Source organism: Pocillopora damicornis, chromosome 2, assembly GCF_964200805.1.
Source record: "Pocillopora damicornis chromosome 2, jaPocDami1.2, whole genome shotgun sequence".
Lineage (NCBI taxonomy): Eukaryota > Metazoa > Cnidaria > Anthozoa > Scleractinia > Pocilloporidae > Pocillopora > Pocillopora damicornis.
In genome coordinates, this window is record NC_142671.1 from 6,131,122 (window position 1) to 6,146,433 (window position 15,312).

The following is a 15,312-nucleotide window of genomic DNA, read 5'->3' on the forward strand; positions in this document are numbered from 1 at the left end:
CAAAACTATGACGTCATGTCTTCAGATAGAGCCCTTGTATGAGATCAAAGATGGCGATTCTAGAGCCAACATGACTGGCTTGAAAAAACATAAAACGAGCTTACTGATGTATTCCTGAAAGGTGAGTTGAACTTACGATATATGGTGTCCTTAAAGCGAGTAAACATTATGGTATTTTTACAGGGGGTACAACCACCCTTGCTGTGAAGGTCATTTTGTGAACTTCTGATTTTCATCCTTTGGCTCATTGATATCAATTTTCATCAGTGATTTAACTTTCCATTGACCAACCATCTTGTGGTTTCTTTACCCACACATCCGTAATAAACAATTGTAGCTGCTCTGTTCAATTCTTAAGCTCTATTTCTTACCGTACGTAACTTTAAGGTACCCGACGTGATTTCCTGTGGTTGCATTGTTTATTTAGGACTCAACCTGCACTTTTAACATACATGTATATTCATTTATTTTACTCCGCACAAGAAGTCCTTACAGCCTTACAAAAAGATACTAATCTTCCTCTATTTTGACTGTTCAAATGCTAACTCTTGGAGCCTCGTTAAAGAAACATAGTAGCGAATATTTCGAGAATTCAACCCTCTTCAACCATCTTTTTCTTCAACACAAAATTTGCTATATTCTCACGCGAGTATTCCTATTCAACTCGTTCTTCGAAAAATTTTTCTTCAAGACAGACATATTGAACAAACTGGACAATTTTAAAACTATCATATAATGCGCCAACAACCAGCCCAATTGATAAACTGCGCGCTATAACCAAAACACATTGTTCCCAAATATGGAGTCCCAAAAGCTTCAATACTACGTGCCCCCCCAAACTGAACTCGGAGGGGAGTAAAGCTGTGACTGAACTTCATGTTAATAGCCAGATCTTTTACCATAACGAGATAAAAGTGTTTAAAGATCTAAAAAGATGATATGGGTACTCTAAGGTAAGCGTTTGGTAAGTTTTTCTCAAGGTATTACCACAATGACGGGTAAGTTAATCCGGTCGAATGACAAACTTGTAAGTTCCTATGCCGTTTGGAACCGACTCAACAGAGACATAGCAAAGTAATCAGGCTAATTAGTCTCAACAAGCTGTACTGTATCAACGCATAGTTTTGCGCGTTAATAGTAAATCTGTCAGAGTTACAATCAGGACATATCCGGAATAGTCATCGCATGCGCGCAACGTTTGTAAGATTTATTAGCCTGTATTCTCTTGAGATTTCTTTAAAAAAGAAAACTAATTCAATTTTATTTACCTTAATGGTGTTTTCTTTCTTTCTCCCTTTCTCTCATTTCTAATTCATTAAGGTGGAGGGATTTGAAGAAGGCACTCTCCAGCCATGCACTTGAGAGGTGTATGTCTCTTGTTACTGGCAGGTGTCATTGTCACATGGGCTGGACTGACACGTGAGTTACTTTTTTTTTTACTCGTGGTCAGTTGTAAGGTCAAAGCTTACGCTCATTGCAGTAAATGCTGAAGGGTTTAAAACAAAAAAAAAACCTTCCTCAAAACTAAGAGGTCAATAGATTTCTTAATTCGTGTGGAATGATATTGAAAATGAAATTCTTGGCTAAAACCAAACATTTTTTTGTGGTGTTTGAAAATGAAAATTTATAGCCCCGTAAACTAGTTTATAGTATAGCAATTATCCTTGGCACAGTTTACCGCAAGGTCGACTTGACCTTTAACTTAACTACCCAATGTCAATTTTCTTACTGCTAGAAATGGGAAATACAACTTTAAAAAGGCACGACCGCCTTGGTCGTTGATGATGCAAACAGTAGTCACAGCGATAGAACATGGCTCACATCGATCTTGTGAAATCAACTGCACTCGTGGGTTATAGGCTTTTCTCTCTTTTCCTTGCTCCAAAAATTCTTATTTGAATTTCTTTGTTTTTTTTTTCCAGAGGATTATAATCAGGTATATTACCTTGGTTTTGATCGGTACAATGGAGAACGCTTGTACGATGATTCATCGCACAACAACAACGCGACTCTCATGAATGTTCAGTTGGATAAAGAAGCAGGTAGCTGTGGCAAATGTGCTAAGATCTGCTGTGGTGGACAGATTATAATAGACGGATCAAAGTTCGTTGGTGAGTTATAATATATCTAAAAAATATGGTTATGATATCTATTTCTATTTACTACGCATGGGCAAGGCTCTTTCCTCTGGCTTTCTTTCATGATTCCTTTCGCCACGCAAGAACACAATGTCAAAACAACTCATTGAAATTTTGGGCCGTAGGGGGAGGAGGGGTGAGAGATATAGCATACTAAGGCTTACAAGTCATTCGAGATGGATTAGCCTTACTCCAATCTGCTTTGTGACACACTTCCCGGCTATTTTCCGACAGTGTGGGCCACTCGCCTCATGTGACTGACCGACCAACCATGCATTTGGCTAACTGACAGGCCAGCTGATTGTCTGTCTGTCTTTCTGTCTTTCTGTCTGTCTGACTGAATTGCTGGCCGGCTGGTGTTCAAGCTGGCTGACCGACTTACTGACTGACTCGATGAAAGACTCACTGACTTACTCACTGACTGACTCATTGACTGACTGACTGCCTGCCTGTTTGACTGGCTGAAAGACAGAGGGAGGAACGAAATAGTGAACTCACCCAGCTCACTCACGAAAATAAGCTAGTCTTATTTATGTCAATTTCCAAACTTTGAGTCACCCGCATACGCTTGCACATGACATATCACCATTTTATTAAAGATTGTGACTCCCCAATATAGGAATTCCTTACATTGAAGTTACTATTGCAATGATGGTACAATTAAAGGAAACATCCGGAACAATAGATCTTTTCGAGACTATTGGAGGACCGCCCAGATCTAATCACGAGGAACGTAAGTAACTCTCTGCTTGTAATTCTAAAATGCTACAAATTTTGGACGTTACATATGACTTACTTATTTCCTGTTAATTCAGCCCAATATGATCTACAAGTTGAAAATGCCAGGGTACGCTGGTTTCACCGAAATGAAAATGGTTCCACCGTGTTCAGTATCATAACAGACGGTCCTGTGTTATCCAATGGAAAATGGTATCATTTAGCCGCAATGTATGACGGCCTTCGGGGCATTGCTAAGATTTATATCGATGGAAAACTTTCAAAACAGGAAACTGCTGACCCCGGTGTATTCCTGTCGCGAGACTGGTCTAAATATGCGGGTAAGTGGAGGTTAAGTGGCCCGATATTACTTTACACGTACAACAAAAAAGGATTGAGTCAAATTCATGATCACGCAATTATTTAGCGTCTATGACTTACAAAGCTATTCATTACGTAATTTGCCTCCCTTTTTTAATCTAACCTCGCATACAGGGATCGGCTTATATGGCGGAAAAGGTCGTTTAGAGGGCTACGTAGACGAGTTTTACATTTACAACAGGACTCTAGCGGAACCTGAGCTAAAAACGCTTATTAAAAAGTGCCAAGGGCCCCAAAGCACCATGGTGTTACATCTGAGCTTTGACAGGAAAACCGGTGATACGTTTCTGGATGAATCAGGACTTATGAACCACGCAAAGGTTGGTGGGCCGCCTCTGCAACCAGGCCAACCAAAACCTGCTCCTCCTCCACGTAAGTGTAATTAATGCATGTCAGATTCTGAGATAACATTATTTTTATAAAATATAAATTGATCTATTGAGAATATAATTGATCTGCAAGCCTTCCAAGGAGACTTTTAATTCGAAAGTTTTTGGTTCTCTGTTGTCCATTAGCTGTAAAAGGAAGCTGTGGAAACGGAGTACAACTAAATGCTGGACAAGCGGATGTCAAACTGGACGGGAAAACGTTCCGGAACAAACCAATTGACAGTGTAACCATAGCAATGTGGTTAAATGCTACTTCGGTTAAGGGAAAACATTACTTGTTTGACACGATTGGTGGCCATTCAGCGCACAAACACGACCAGTATCTTCTGATGATGGAGAACGGGGCCATCGGCTGGAGTCATAACGACCAAAATGATAAACAACTCTTCAAAGTTGTCACTGATCCTATAGTAACGGAGAGTAAGTTTACGGTCTACTTTTTTATCACAATATATGGTAACTTTTCTCTTACTTTTATACTGTTGATCAGCATATGGTGAAAAATTTCTCACCCTGAGGAAAATTTAGACTAGGGGTTATTATTAAGATAAAGCTTGCCAAGATCTCTTACCACTGAATGTAATAATTGTGCAACGCTACAAATGTTGGATATAAAATGTTAATCCAAGCAATTTTCTCCTGCACTCCATGCTTTTTAAAGAGTTGGGCCGTCCTCCTGGTTCCCCACTCGACCCAATTCTCTCATTCCACATCAACTCGCCCTTATCTTATCAATTGCCACCTAGACACTGCAAGCTTTTTCCACACTCCATTTTACAGGGGCGTAGCCAGGATTTTTCAAAAGGTGGGGGACGGTCACATCGTGTCAAACAGAGGGTTCTCACCAGTTCTTGCCACCTAAATATTGTAGGTCGTTTGCTTTAAAAAAGGCTTACAAAGAGGAGGTCACGGGCACCCAAGGACTTCCCCCCTGTTGCTACGTACTTGTTTTATTTTTATTTTTATCACCTTAGAACAATGGATGCATATCGCAGTAACATACAATGAGCAGAGTGGCCAGGCTAAGGTGTTTATTAACGGCAACCTCAACAAGCAAGGGCCTGCATCAGGGAGATTGTCAGAAGACTGGGACAGCTATGCAGCATTTGGCAAACATGAAGGAACTGTCACAGATGTCGACACTCTGGACGAAATATACATGTACAACAGGGAGTTGACTCCGTTTGAAGTGAAAACGCTCTATGATAACTGCAATTTTGGGTTAGCCAAAACACGTGAGTTACTTTCAACAAAAGCTGTAATTTCCTTTCTCTCAAATTGTTTACACATTATATTTTTCTTCCACGTTGATCATCAGCTGATATGGATAAACAATAACTCAGCGATTCTTTCATCGACCATTAAGATTCATAAAAGCATTTATTTTTAGGAAAAGGCTAATGTATAGTTTTTCTCAAAGCAATGAGTTTGGATTGAACGAAAGAACGAAAATGAATGCAATGTATTTTTTGAATGTGGGCTTCTTGTAACCCATGTCTTTTTGTTTCGCCCTATATCGATTGTTTTAATACTACGTCAAATTTTTCATTTCAGCGAGCACTGGTCAAGTGTTCTACTTTGGATTTGACCGCGTGTCAGGCAGTGATGTGTTTGATGACTCCGGTAGCCTGAATGACGGTAAATTAACTAGCCTTGCTACCGTGACAAAGACCAGTGGAACTTGCGGGAATGGACTTCAACTACGTGGAGGTAAGTTTATGTCGGCGGTTAAGATAAGTTAACGATGGCAAACTGAAGCATCATGCAGATCCTGTTAAGGACAACCATCGACCCTCTGACTTATTAGCTGATTTACCATGACGAATAAATGACTGACTGACTGACTGACTGACTGGCTGACTGACTGACCGACCATCTGACTGATAGACGGACGAACGCACGGACGGAAGGACTGACTGACCAGTTGACTGACCGACTGACTGATTGTCTTACTGACTGGGTGACTGATTTACTGTTTTATAAACTGAGTTTATAATGTGAACAGACCACCGAAAAGAGTTTCTAAAGCTGAGGTTTCGAATGTTAGTCACTCGTCTTATTGGCTGGGTCGCTGACTGACTGATTGACTGAAATACCCAATGACGAACTAGAGATTTGTTATCTGAATGGAATGGAAAAACTACAGTTGAAGATAGCACAAGTTACTCATTTCATCATCTTCCCATAGGCAATATTTTGATTGACGGACAACGAATAAAGAGAAAACCGCTGTTCAGTGTGACAGTGGCGCTATGGCTCAAGTTGAATACCAACCGCGGTCAACAGTCTGTCTTCAGCACCTGCAATCCCGATAACCCGTGGAACACACATCAGCAGTATTCGCTAACGATCAAAGACGGAAGAGTCAGATGGTTTCACCGTAATGAAAAATCCCAGGTGAGCTTTTATAAAACATAGGTCTGCTTAGCGTGCGCGCAGGAAGTGCAACCTAACGAATGGCTTAGCTCTTGTGAGTAGTCTAACGTGTGTGCTTTTTACTCGACAGTTTTTGTATTAGAATTCACTTATTTAGTTTTTTTGCAACCAATCACAAGCACGCTTATATTAATAGTCACTTGACTTCGTTTAGTCGGTCAGAAAAAGAAAACGCTTGACAGAAGAAAATTTACCACAGAGAGGGGAAGAAAGATTAAATTTCCGTCACTTTCTTTCTTTGATTCTTTAGACTGTTTTCAGCGCCGAGACAAACTCTCCACTTGTACCAGCTGGAACATGGACTCATATCAGCTGCACTTACACCGCAACTGGCGGGAAATCTGAGATATATGTGAATGGGGTGTTAAAAAAACAAGAGCTCACTGGCAGTGGAATTCTTTCTCAGGTAACATCCCTTCTTGAATGTAAGAGGAAAAGTTCGGTAAAAAAAAATTCCAAAAAAATTATTGACCCCGCAATGGCTGTGTATTTCTGCAAAACTTTGTCCAAGGATATGATTGATCAAAATTGAATCTCCCCGTCGATTTAGAACGGCAGAAAGCTAGAGTGATCTTAAATTGTATCAGATTGGGAGAAATTTTTAATAGAGAGTTGAAAGTAATCCATAATCGCACTGGTTTTGCCTCTGCTGCATGATTGGTCCTAAAACAAGCCCCCGGAACCAATCAAATGTAAAAACCAACTGCTCTTTGGTCACTTACGTTTCCCCACGCATTAGGCGTGTTTCGCTTCGAGTCCTCATCAGCTCCTGGTGATATTTTTTTCTTCGCTACGACTGGTAGTTGTGGTTACCTTGTTTAGTTTTACGACACGAAGTAGAAGCGCTCTGAATTAGGAAAAGCCAGAAATAATACATCTATATCCACTGTTCTTCTAATCCTTTGCGCCCATTGTTCCTCTGGTCCTCTGTACCCACTGTTCCTCTGGTCCTCTGTACCCTCTGTTCCTCTGGTCCTCTGTGTCCACTGTTCCTCTGGTCCTCTGTACCCACTGTTCCTCTGGTCCTCTGTACCCACTGTTCCTCTGGTCCTCTGTACCCACTGCTCCTCTGGTCCTCTGTGCCCACCGTTGCTCTGGTCCTCTGTATCCACAGTTCCTCTGGTCCTCTGTGCCCACTGTCGCTATGGTCCTCTGTATCCACAGTTCCTCTAGTCCTTTGTGCTCACTGTTGCTCTAGTCCTCAGTACCCACTGTTCTTCTGGTCCTCTGTACCCACTGCTCCTCTGGTCCTCTGTGCCCACTGTTCCTCTGGTCCTCTATGCCCACTGTTCCACTGGTCCTCTGTATCCACTGTTCCTCTGATCCTCTGTACCCACTGCTCCTCTGGTCCTCTGTGCCCGCTGTTGCTCTGGTCTTCTCTATCCACAGTTCCTCTGGTCCTCTGCTCCCACTGTTGCTCTGGTCCTCTGTATTTACAGTTCATCTGGCCCTCTGTGCCCACTGTTGCTCTGGTCCTCTGTACCCACTGTTCCTCTGGTCCTCTGTATCCACTGTTCCACTGGTCCTCTGTGCCCACTGTTCCTCTGGTCCTCTGTACCCACTGCTCCTCTGGTCCTCTGTGCCCACTGCTCCTCTGGTCCTCTGTGCCCACTGTTTCTCTGGTCCTCTGTGCCCACTGTTCCGCTGGTCCTCTGTACCCACTGTTCCACTGGTCCTTTGTGCCCACTATTCCATTGGCCCTCTGTGCCCACTGTTCCCTGGGTCCTCTGTACCCACTGTTCCACTGGTCCTTTGTGCCCATTGTTTCTCTGGTCCTCTGTATTCACTCTTCTTATCCTCTGTGTTCACTGTTCCTCTGGTCCTATGTCCTAACTGTTCCTCTGGTCCCCAGTGCCCGCTATTCTTCTGCTCTTTTGCGTCCATTGTTCCTCTGCTCTTTTGCGTCCATTGTTCCTCTGATCTTCTGTGCCCACTTTTCCTCTGGTCCTCTGTGCCCGCTGTTCCTCTTTAATCTTTAAACCTTTATTACACCTTAATTATTTTCTATTGTAGATCCCGGTGTATGAAAGACTACCCAAAACTTTAATTAGACAGACTGTGGGGGGCTAAATGTATTTATCTTTTCTTGTGTTGACCAGGATTGGAATGGAAAGACTAGCATCGGAAAAGAGTACGAAAAAGGGGCTGATGGAAAATGGATTGAGCAAAACAATCTGAACGGCATCATCGACGAGTTCTATTTATTTGAGCGCGACTTGAAACAAAATGAAATAACACTTCTTGCTCAGACCTGCAATTACCACAGAATAGTACTACATTATGGCTTTGATTTGTTTGCGGGTAAAACAGTGTATGACCAGTCTGGGCTTGCAAACAATGGCATGGCTATAAATGGTACAGCTGTCTCCAACAATGGAACGTGCGGGAAGGCTGTGAATATGACCATGGGACAGATTAAAATTCCCGGTGACAGTTTCAGAGAAAAACCCCAAAAAGCCATAACCATATCAGTGTGGATCAGTCTACAAACAAACAGGTTTGATATAAGTAACTACGGGTAGTTATGACTTAATCAGTTTCTATCTTCAGGGACGTCGGAAAAAAGAACTTAATCGATGAGGGGGGGGGGGGGGGGTAAGCGCTTCCGGCCCCTGCTTACAGTTAAGCTCTCTTTGTTAAAAAATGGCTGTATATTTAAAAACTCTCTCCCACTTTGTCTCTTTTGGATGGAGGCGGATTATTTTTCCCCCTAAAATAGCGAGAGGTGTTACCGCAAAGAATTCGATGTAATTTTCTACTTCTCTCGATAACCAAAGTGAGACAGCTGCGCTAAAATGCTTGTCCCCTGTAATGATTTTAGACGCAATTAATTCACTGAGATTCTTTTTGCATTTTACATAGGAAAGAGCACGAAATATTTAATACAATCGGAAGCCATTCCGATCACAAGCATGACCAATACCACTTCGCAGTGCAGGATGGGAAGGTAATTTGGTATCATCACCAAGAAAACGACAAAGAAGTGTTCAATGTCGTCACCCTTCCCTCCATTCCTGCGCGCAACTGGACACACGTGGCAGTGACGTATGACTCCACAGCCATGCTGGCGAAAGTTTATGTTAACGGAGTCATGGTGAAACAAAAATCTGCGAGCGGTGACCTGTCTCAAGATTGGGGCCATTTTGCCGGTATCGGAAGACATTTTTATACAGGATCTTACTTAACAGGACTAGTTGATGAATTTATCATTTATAATTACGCTCTTAGTGACGTGGAAATGAAGTATCTTGCACAAGGGCGGTGCTCCAAAAAATAAGAGCTCTGTCAACCTACTTACGTATTAAATATATTTTTTTAATTTAAAAATAAGGTATATCAAGACAGTTTCTTTATGAAGTCCGTTTCTCTAAAATATTCTTTTTATATCTGCTGCGGTATTTAGGTAAATTTCACTCCCCAGTGTGTCATGTAAGAGTTAGTAAACTAAAAATGAGCTTATGTGGGTGAAAGAAGTGGTGTGCATTTGATGATAATTTGATTTTAAGGGCGCTTTGTTAAAAAGTTCAAGTTTAGGAGTAGATAATTGCTTGTGAAATCTCGGATGCATAGTTTGTTATGAACAAACAAGAAAACAAAAGTAGCTCAAATATCTGTTTACTATCATTTTCTGTCAATTTATTTAAACTAAGACGTTTTAACTAAGAACGAACAAAGGCCCCAGAGCCCAACGATTGTGCTTCCTTCGCGTTTGTGATCGTTTTCAATTTTCCCTTTAACACCATGGTCTTTGACAGCTTTATTAAGTTGAACTTAGTAATGACCAACTTTAATCAGAACAATCAGTTCGACATGTGAACAACATAATGATGGTATCTGGAACAGGTGTCGGCTGCAATGAGGGGAAAGAGGAGAATTGTGGTCACTCCTCACGATGGACCGAAATAGGTATTCTTCGCCTCTCAATTGGAGGGTGAATCATTTTCAAATGATCGAACAACTGTGCATCAAATTCCAGCTTAGGAAGAATCAATATCACATTTATTGCAAAGCAAGTTATGTACAGTATAGCTTTATTCATAAACTCTGTCATGTGTGAACAAAATATATTGCAGCAAATAAATAGAAATAGATATTAAACTCACTTCAGTACTGCAGTTATCCACGCCGCAGTGCTGCCTGTACAATAAACTAGAAGCTTTGCTAATTTATCACGACTAATCCCCTACGTATTTCGAGACAGCCAGGCGTAAACACAAGAGGAGATGACGAAAATATTGGCGCCTGTCCAAACCCCTATAGTCTCTTTGTGTAACTATTTACAAATGTTTAATTTGACAAGTTGCATTAAGAAAGCCGATGGAATAATCTGTCATCCAAGAAAGTTCACAGAAAGCGCCCCATTACAAAGAAAGCCCACAATTTCTACACGCCTCACAAAGTTAACAAAAGCATAAGTTAGTTCTGAGAGACGGTTCACCTCATCTAAGCTACTTATTCCAAAAAAAAAACGTTTGTAGGACAAGTTAAGAACAAAGTCGGATGACAGTCGCACAGAACGATAAAAGTAACCTAACTTTAAAATGAAAACGAAATGACAGCAATAATCTTCAAAAGAGGTTTATAAATACACGAGCAGAAAAGCTGTGACCGTGAAGAGAAAGGAGAAAGAAAAGTTAGAATTTTGAGAGAGAGCGTCAGCTAAATTAAAGCCTTTATCCACTGAAGTCGTAAAAACCAAAACCAGCGTATTTACAATGGCCAACCAGAACAAAGTAACGTGTAAGAACTCCAGGAGCCTGAAGCGAACTGAAAGTAGACACATATAACGCCCTCGTCCTTGAGAAAATCATGGCTGGGTTTACTCTTGCATACGATTGGTGGAAAGAGTGCTTGGAGTTTTCTAACGCAATCAAGGAGAGTGGGAAAGCTAGCCCAATGGTAACACCGATTAGCTTTGATGGTAAAGAGTGATTTCTTTTCTTAAGAGTATCATAACTTTGAAAGCATGTAAAGGACTAAGATCTCTATAAATGCTACACTTTGTAACAAACTGCGATAATCATTTGCGGTGGTGTTTTCTGTGGGACAATTGTCTGTAGAACGAGGGATCCAAATCAGCGGCCACGTCGTTTGGGAGCTGAGAGATGTGTACAGTTCGTGTCCTATGCTTTTGAACCTCATTTAAAGGAACCCACTCATCTGGTAATCTGTTAAGGAGAGATTTAAAAACAAAGCCTTGAACATTTCTTTCTTGGAGTCACGACGTTAAACGTTGAAGAGCCTCTCTGACGCGCTATTTCTGTTTCATTATTTGCTTCTTTTTTCCTTCAATTTTCCAAATATAAATTGAGCAACTATATTCTTTTCCTTTTTAAGTTTATCCATATTTTCCAGGGCCCAAAAACTTAGATTAAGTCATTTCATCAATGGTAAGTTAAATATAAGACCACCTGAAGAAAGCTGTTTTCTAGATGAAGGAATAATGATATTACACGTGTTAACATTCATCAAGGATAAAATTTGTGAAACTCCTGATCAATACCATATTTTTTTGACATTTAATCAGGGTTTTAAAACATCTTTGCTACTAATACATATTAACTTAAAATGACCTTGAAGGTCTGATTTTGGTCTTGCTACCTCATAAAAAGGCTTTCATTATTATCATAAAACTATACAGGGTACAACAAACAAGTGTCTAAATCATTTGCTAAGAAAACAATGATATGTAGCTTGGAAGAGACCAGTTCAGCTGTTATCCCCAGAATATCATACCACCTCCATGCCTTTAGTGCATGTAACACAGATTTAACAACAATTTGATGCTTTCTAAAAGGTACTTTTTAAGATGTGGCACTCCTCACAACTTTTACAACATAATATCTATGAAAGAAATTATTGGAAACTTTCCACAGAAATTTCATGGAGATGATCTTTTTTTTTAAGCTTGAGTGCCACTGCCAAATTAAAACAGAGCACTTGTCAATTACCTCGCTCAAATAATAACCAGGCCTATTTCTGAAAATTGTTCAACTTTATGATTCTTAATATCAATAGTTAATTGTAGAAATTTTGAGTTGTATATAAGGTGTAAACTCAGTTAAGAACATATTATCATTATTACCACTGCTAGTAACTTACATATCTTCTGGAAGCCATCTTAGAAGTACATCTTCCTCCCCAGACTTCTCTTCTGTTCTTCTTCCAAGAACCTATGGTATATTATTATTACGTCAGCACAACTAATCAGGTTGTTTGCCATCACGTCATTAGTTCTCCAATGTAAGGGTAAATTAAAATTTCCTTATTGTCTCTCTTTCCAGGCTCTAGCAATTTTAACAACAATGCACAAGAATGCCATCACATGATTAGAAATCTGCTTTCCCAATGTTCTAAGCAAAACCCCTTCAGGTCCATTCTTCTGCACACATATCACTCCAAGAATATCTGGGAATCCAACATACTTTGTAAACAAAAATTTTGCTCAGAAAAGCTCAGACATACCAGATCCTTTTTATCTCTTTGTTTGAGAGGGATCTTTACACAATCATTTAGTAAAGTAAAATCTTATTTGAGGGATTTCAGTTATGTGATCCTTCAGTATACAGAAACACATATCTGAGAGAAATTTCTGAGGTAAATTTGCTACCTAGAAGTATGTAAAAAATATTCAAATCTTTTATTTGTCAGAGACCACTTGATCCATTCAGATGATTTCTTATCCATTTACGATGGGAGCTTAACCCTTTACACCCTATCATCATGATGTATTTTCTCCCTATTGTTCTCTATACATTTCCTAAGGTGCTAACAAGGACACTTTGTTTAGGAATTGAGAACTTCTTTAGTTGGTGATCATTTCCTTTATTCTCATGACCTTTATGTGTGATTCAGGGTGCTATTGTGAGGAGAAATTAGACCTTTAAACTTCACAACAAGAGGGGTCTGTGCATGGGCCACCTAGGTAGTATCTTTCTCGCCTATCTTAGATCTTTAAAAGAACAACATGACATCTATCAAGGGCTATGACTACAGAATATCAAGATCCATTTAGAGCAACCTCTAAAAACTTTGTAGCTAATTTAAATGCTTTCCCTGACTGTTTGTAGCTACCAATGATAATTTTATGCTTTTAGATGGAGACAAGCAGTGACGATAAAGTTTCTATCAAAGGAAACAACATAGATACTTGAGTAAGGGCAACTACACATTTGAAAGCTTCTCCCACTGGTGTTGTATATATTGATGTATAAATTTAACCTCGGTTCTCCATTCATTTTCCTATATTTCAATCATTTCATCCTTTGAGAACACAGATTAGCTTTCCCCCAAAACAACAACCACAACAACAACATCAAAACTTAAAACCAACATGCTTTCTTCAACTCAATCCTCTTCCATGACAGGGATAAAATACTCACCTTACTTTGAAAAACAATATTTGCACCATCAATGCCAAGTCTGTAGCATGACACAGGCATCACATGTGGTAGCTTCTCTTTTATGCTGCTTACTGCATGCTGGTCAATGAAATCTTCCTTAACTGTCAAAGTTGCAAAATAATCAAGAGCTAAGTGTTTAAAAATTGAAATGTGTCAGATCTTATTGCCACTTTAATTGCTAAATGACTTCTATGAAGTACTGCACACTTTATTCCAACAAATATCTAAAACCACAAACTGCAGAAGTTAGATTCTGTAAAATTTCCTGAAACCTCTGATATATTCCTGTTCAATGTGTTTGTCCAAACAAATGTCAGTTTATAAATTATGATTCCCTCCACCAAAATTCTCACACTGTAATTAATATACAATGGTTCTGAAAACCCAAAAGGTCATTCCAGTTGAATCCTCAACTGATTGAATTGCTGCATCTAAGAAGCAGAAAATCAAATTTCATATTTAATCTGGTACCTATTAAGGCTTATTCTGTGAAAGAGTGGTGGTTCATACAATAGAGATCTTTGAAATCTTGAAGAGGTGTTTCCTATATTTCATATTTAGTAGACTGACATCTCGCTGACGGTTACATCAAAAATTTGAAGAGACAACTTGATGATGACATTCTCTTAAGAAACCTACGTGAGGTCAAGCTTTCCTTTAAAAGCAAACAAAAAATTTCGCGTTTCTGACACTTAACTTTAGTTTATTAATTAAATACTTTCAAATCCTCGTTGAACTTGCTTAACCAATTTCAAAAGACTGAGAGACGATCAGAAAAAGACAAGTTTTCCTATGTCGTGTCAAGAGTTAAAACTCTTTTATAAAGATGACTTAAGAAATCAAACTAACCTTGAGGCGGTGGTTTCGCCTGCCGAAGGTTCTTCATTTTCTTCTTTTTCTTTTTCATTACTTTCTTGGGCGAGGAATCGTTATCTGACTTCTGTCTTTTTGTGGGCTTAGCGTCATTAAAATGCGAGGGCACATGCCTGGCAAGACCCTCTCTCGAAGAAAATGTCATGGAGCATCCACTTATCATACACTTAAATGGCTTAGCACCAGTATGAACGTTTACATGCTTCGCAAGCCACGTGTGTGATAAACTCGGTTTGTCAAACACTTTGCAGCCTTCCCACAAACAGACGAAGACGTCTTGATGTTTAGACATTGGCTCAACATGAGCAGTCTTGACGTGTTCCGATAATTCAATAGCGTTTTTTAAAATAACGTGGCAAGAAATCCACTTGCATTCTACACCACATTGATCCTTATTTACAGAAGATTTAGATCCTTCTCTCCTTGTCCTATCATCAGATGAAAAAATGAAAACCACTTTAGCAACGGTTCGGCATTCTGGTTAACTACCGTGCGTGAGTGCTAAAATAGCGTGACAGCTAAGCGGAGGGTTTAAACTGGTACTCTGATTGAACGAATGCTGAAAACAAAATCATTAGATTCGCATACTTACTCCTTCAAGTCCACTCCTGTAGATGGCCCTTTGAAATTGCCTAATTCTTTAATTTTGGGACGTATCAGAGTAGTGTTAGCTTCGTTAGATAAACTTGTCTCAGACGAAATGAACGCAGGAGAACCTTCGCGATTAGGGGATTGTTTTGAATCGTTTACTGAACAGCTTTCATTCCCTATTATCTCAAGTTCTGGTGTACTACAAAAGCTGTTAGGCGTTCCATCTCTCAGCGATCCAAGGCCGATCGTGGTCTGACAAATTGGCGACTCCAATCTATCTTCGACGTCCGCCATGTTTTGCTAAGGGAATCACGTGGAATTCAAAGTGTTTTGTATGATAGCAACCAATCAGAGGGCTCAACGGTAATTAATGACAAGAAAGCA

The 15,312-nt window shown here is 39.9% G+C and overlaps 2 protein-coding genes across 2 annotated transcripts; one reads left to right on the forward strand and one right to left on the reverse strand.

Moving 5' to 3' along the window:
* Window positions 1-10,163, forward strand: LOC113683092 (uncharacterized). Its single transcript, XM_089198470.1, has 13 exons — window positions 1-121; window positions 1,321-1,419; window positions 1,923-2,111; window positions 2,758-2,871; window positions 2,954-3,196; window positions 3,351-3,608; window positions 3,752-4,045; window positions 4,600-4,860; window positions 5,180-5,335; window positions 5,814-6,022; window positions 6,312-6,467; window positions 8,161-8,558; window positions 8,924-10,163. The coding sequence occupies exons 2-13, from the start codon at window positions 1,353-1,355 to the stop codon at window positions 9,336-9,338; spliced, it is 2,760 nt and encodes a 919-aa protein (XP_089054596.1). The 5' UTR covers window positions 1-121; window positions 1,321-1,352; the 3' UTR covers window positions 9,339-10,163.
* LOC113683093 (zinc finger protein AEBP2) lies at window positions 10,042-15,251 on the reverse strand. The gene is made up of 5 exons (XM_027200296.2): window positions 14,930-15,251; window positions 14,314-14,765; window positions 13,444-13,565; window positions 12,164-12,234; window positions 10,042-11,229 (listed from the first exon to the last, which is right to left on the reverse strand). The coding sequence occupies exons 1-5, from the start codon at window positions 15,220-15,222 to the stop codon at window positions 11,082-11,084; spliced, it is 1,086 nt and encodes a 361-aa protein (XP_027056097.2). The 5' UTR covers window positions 15,223-15,251; the 3' UTR covers window positions 10,042-11,081.
* Between the last annotated feature and the right edge of the window lie 61 nt (window positions 15,252-15,312).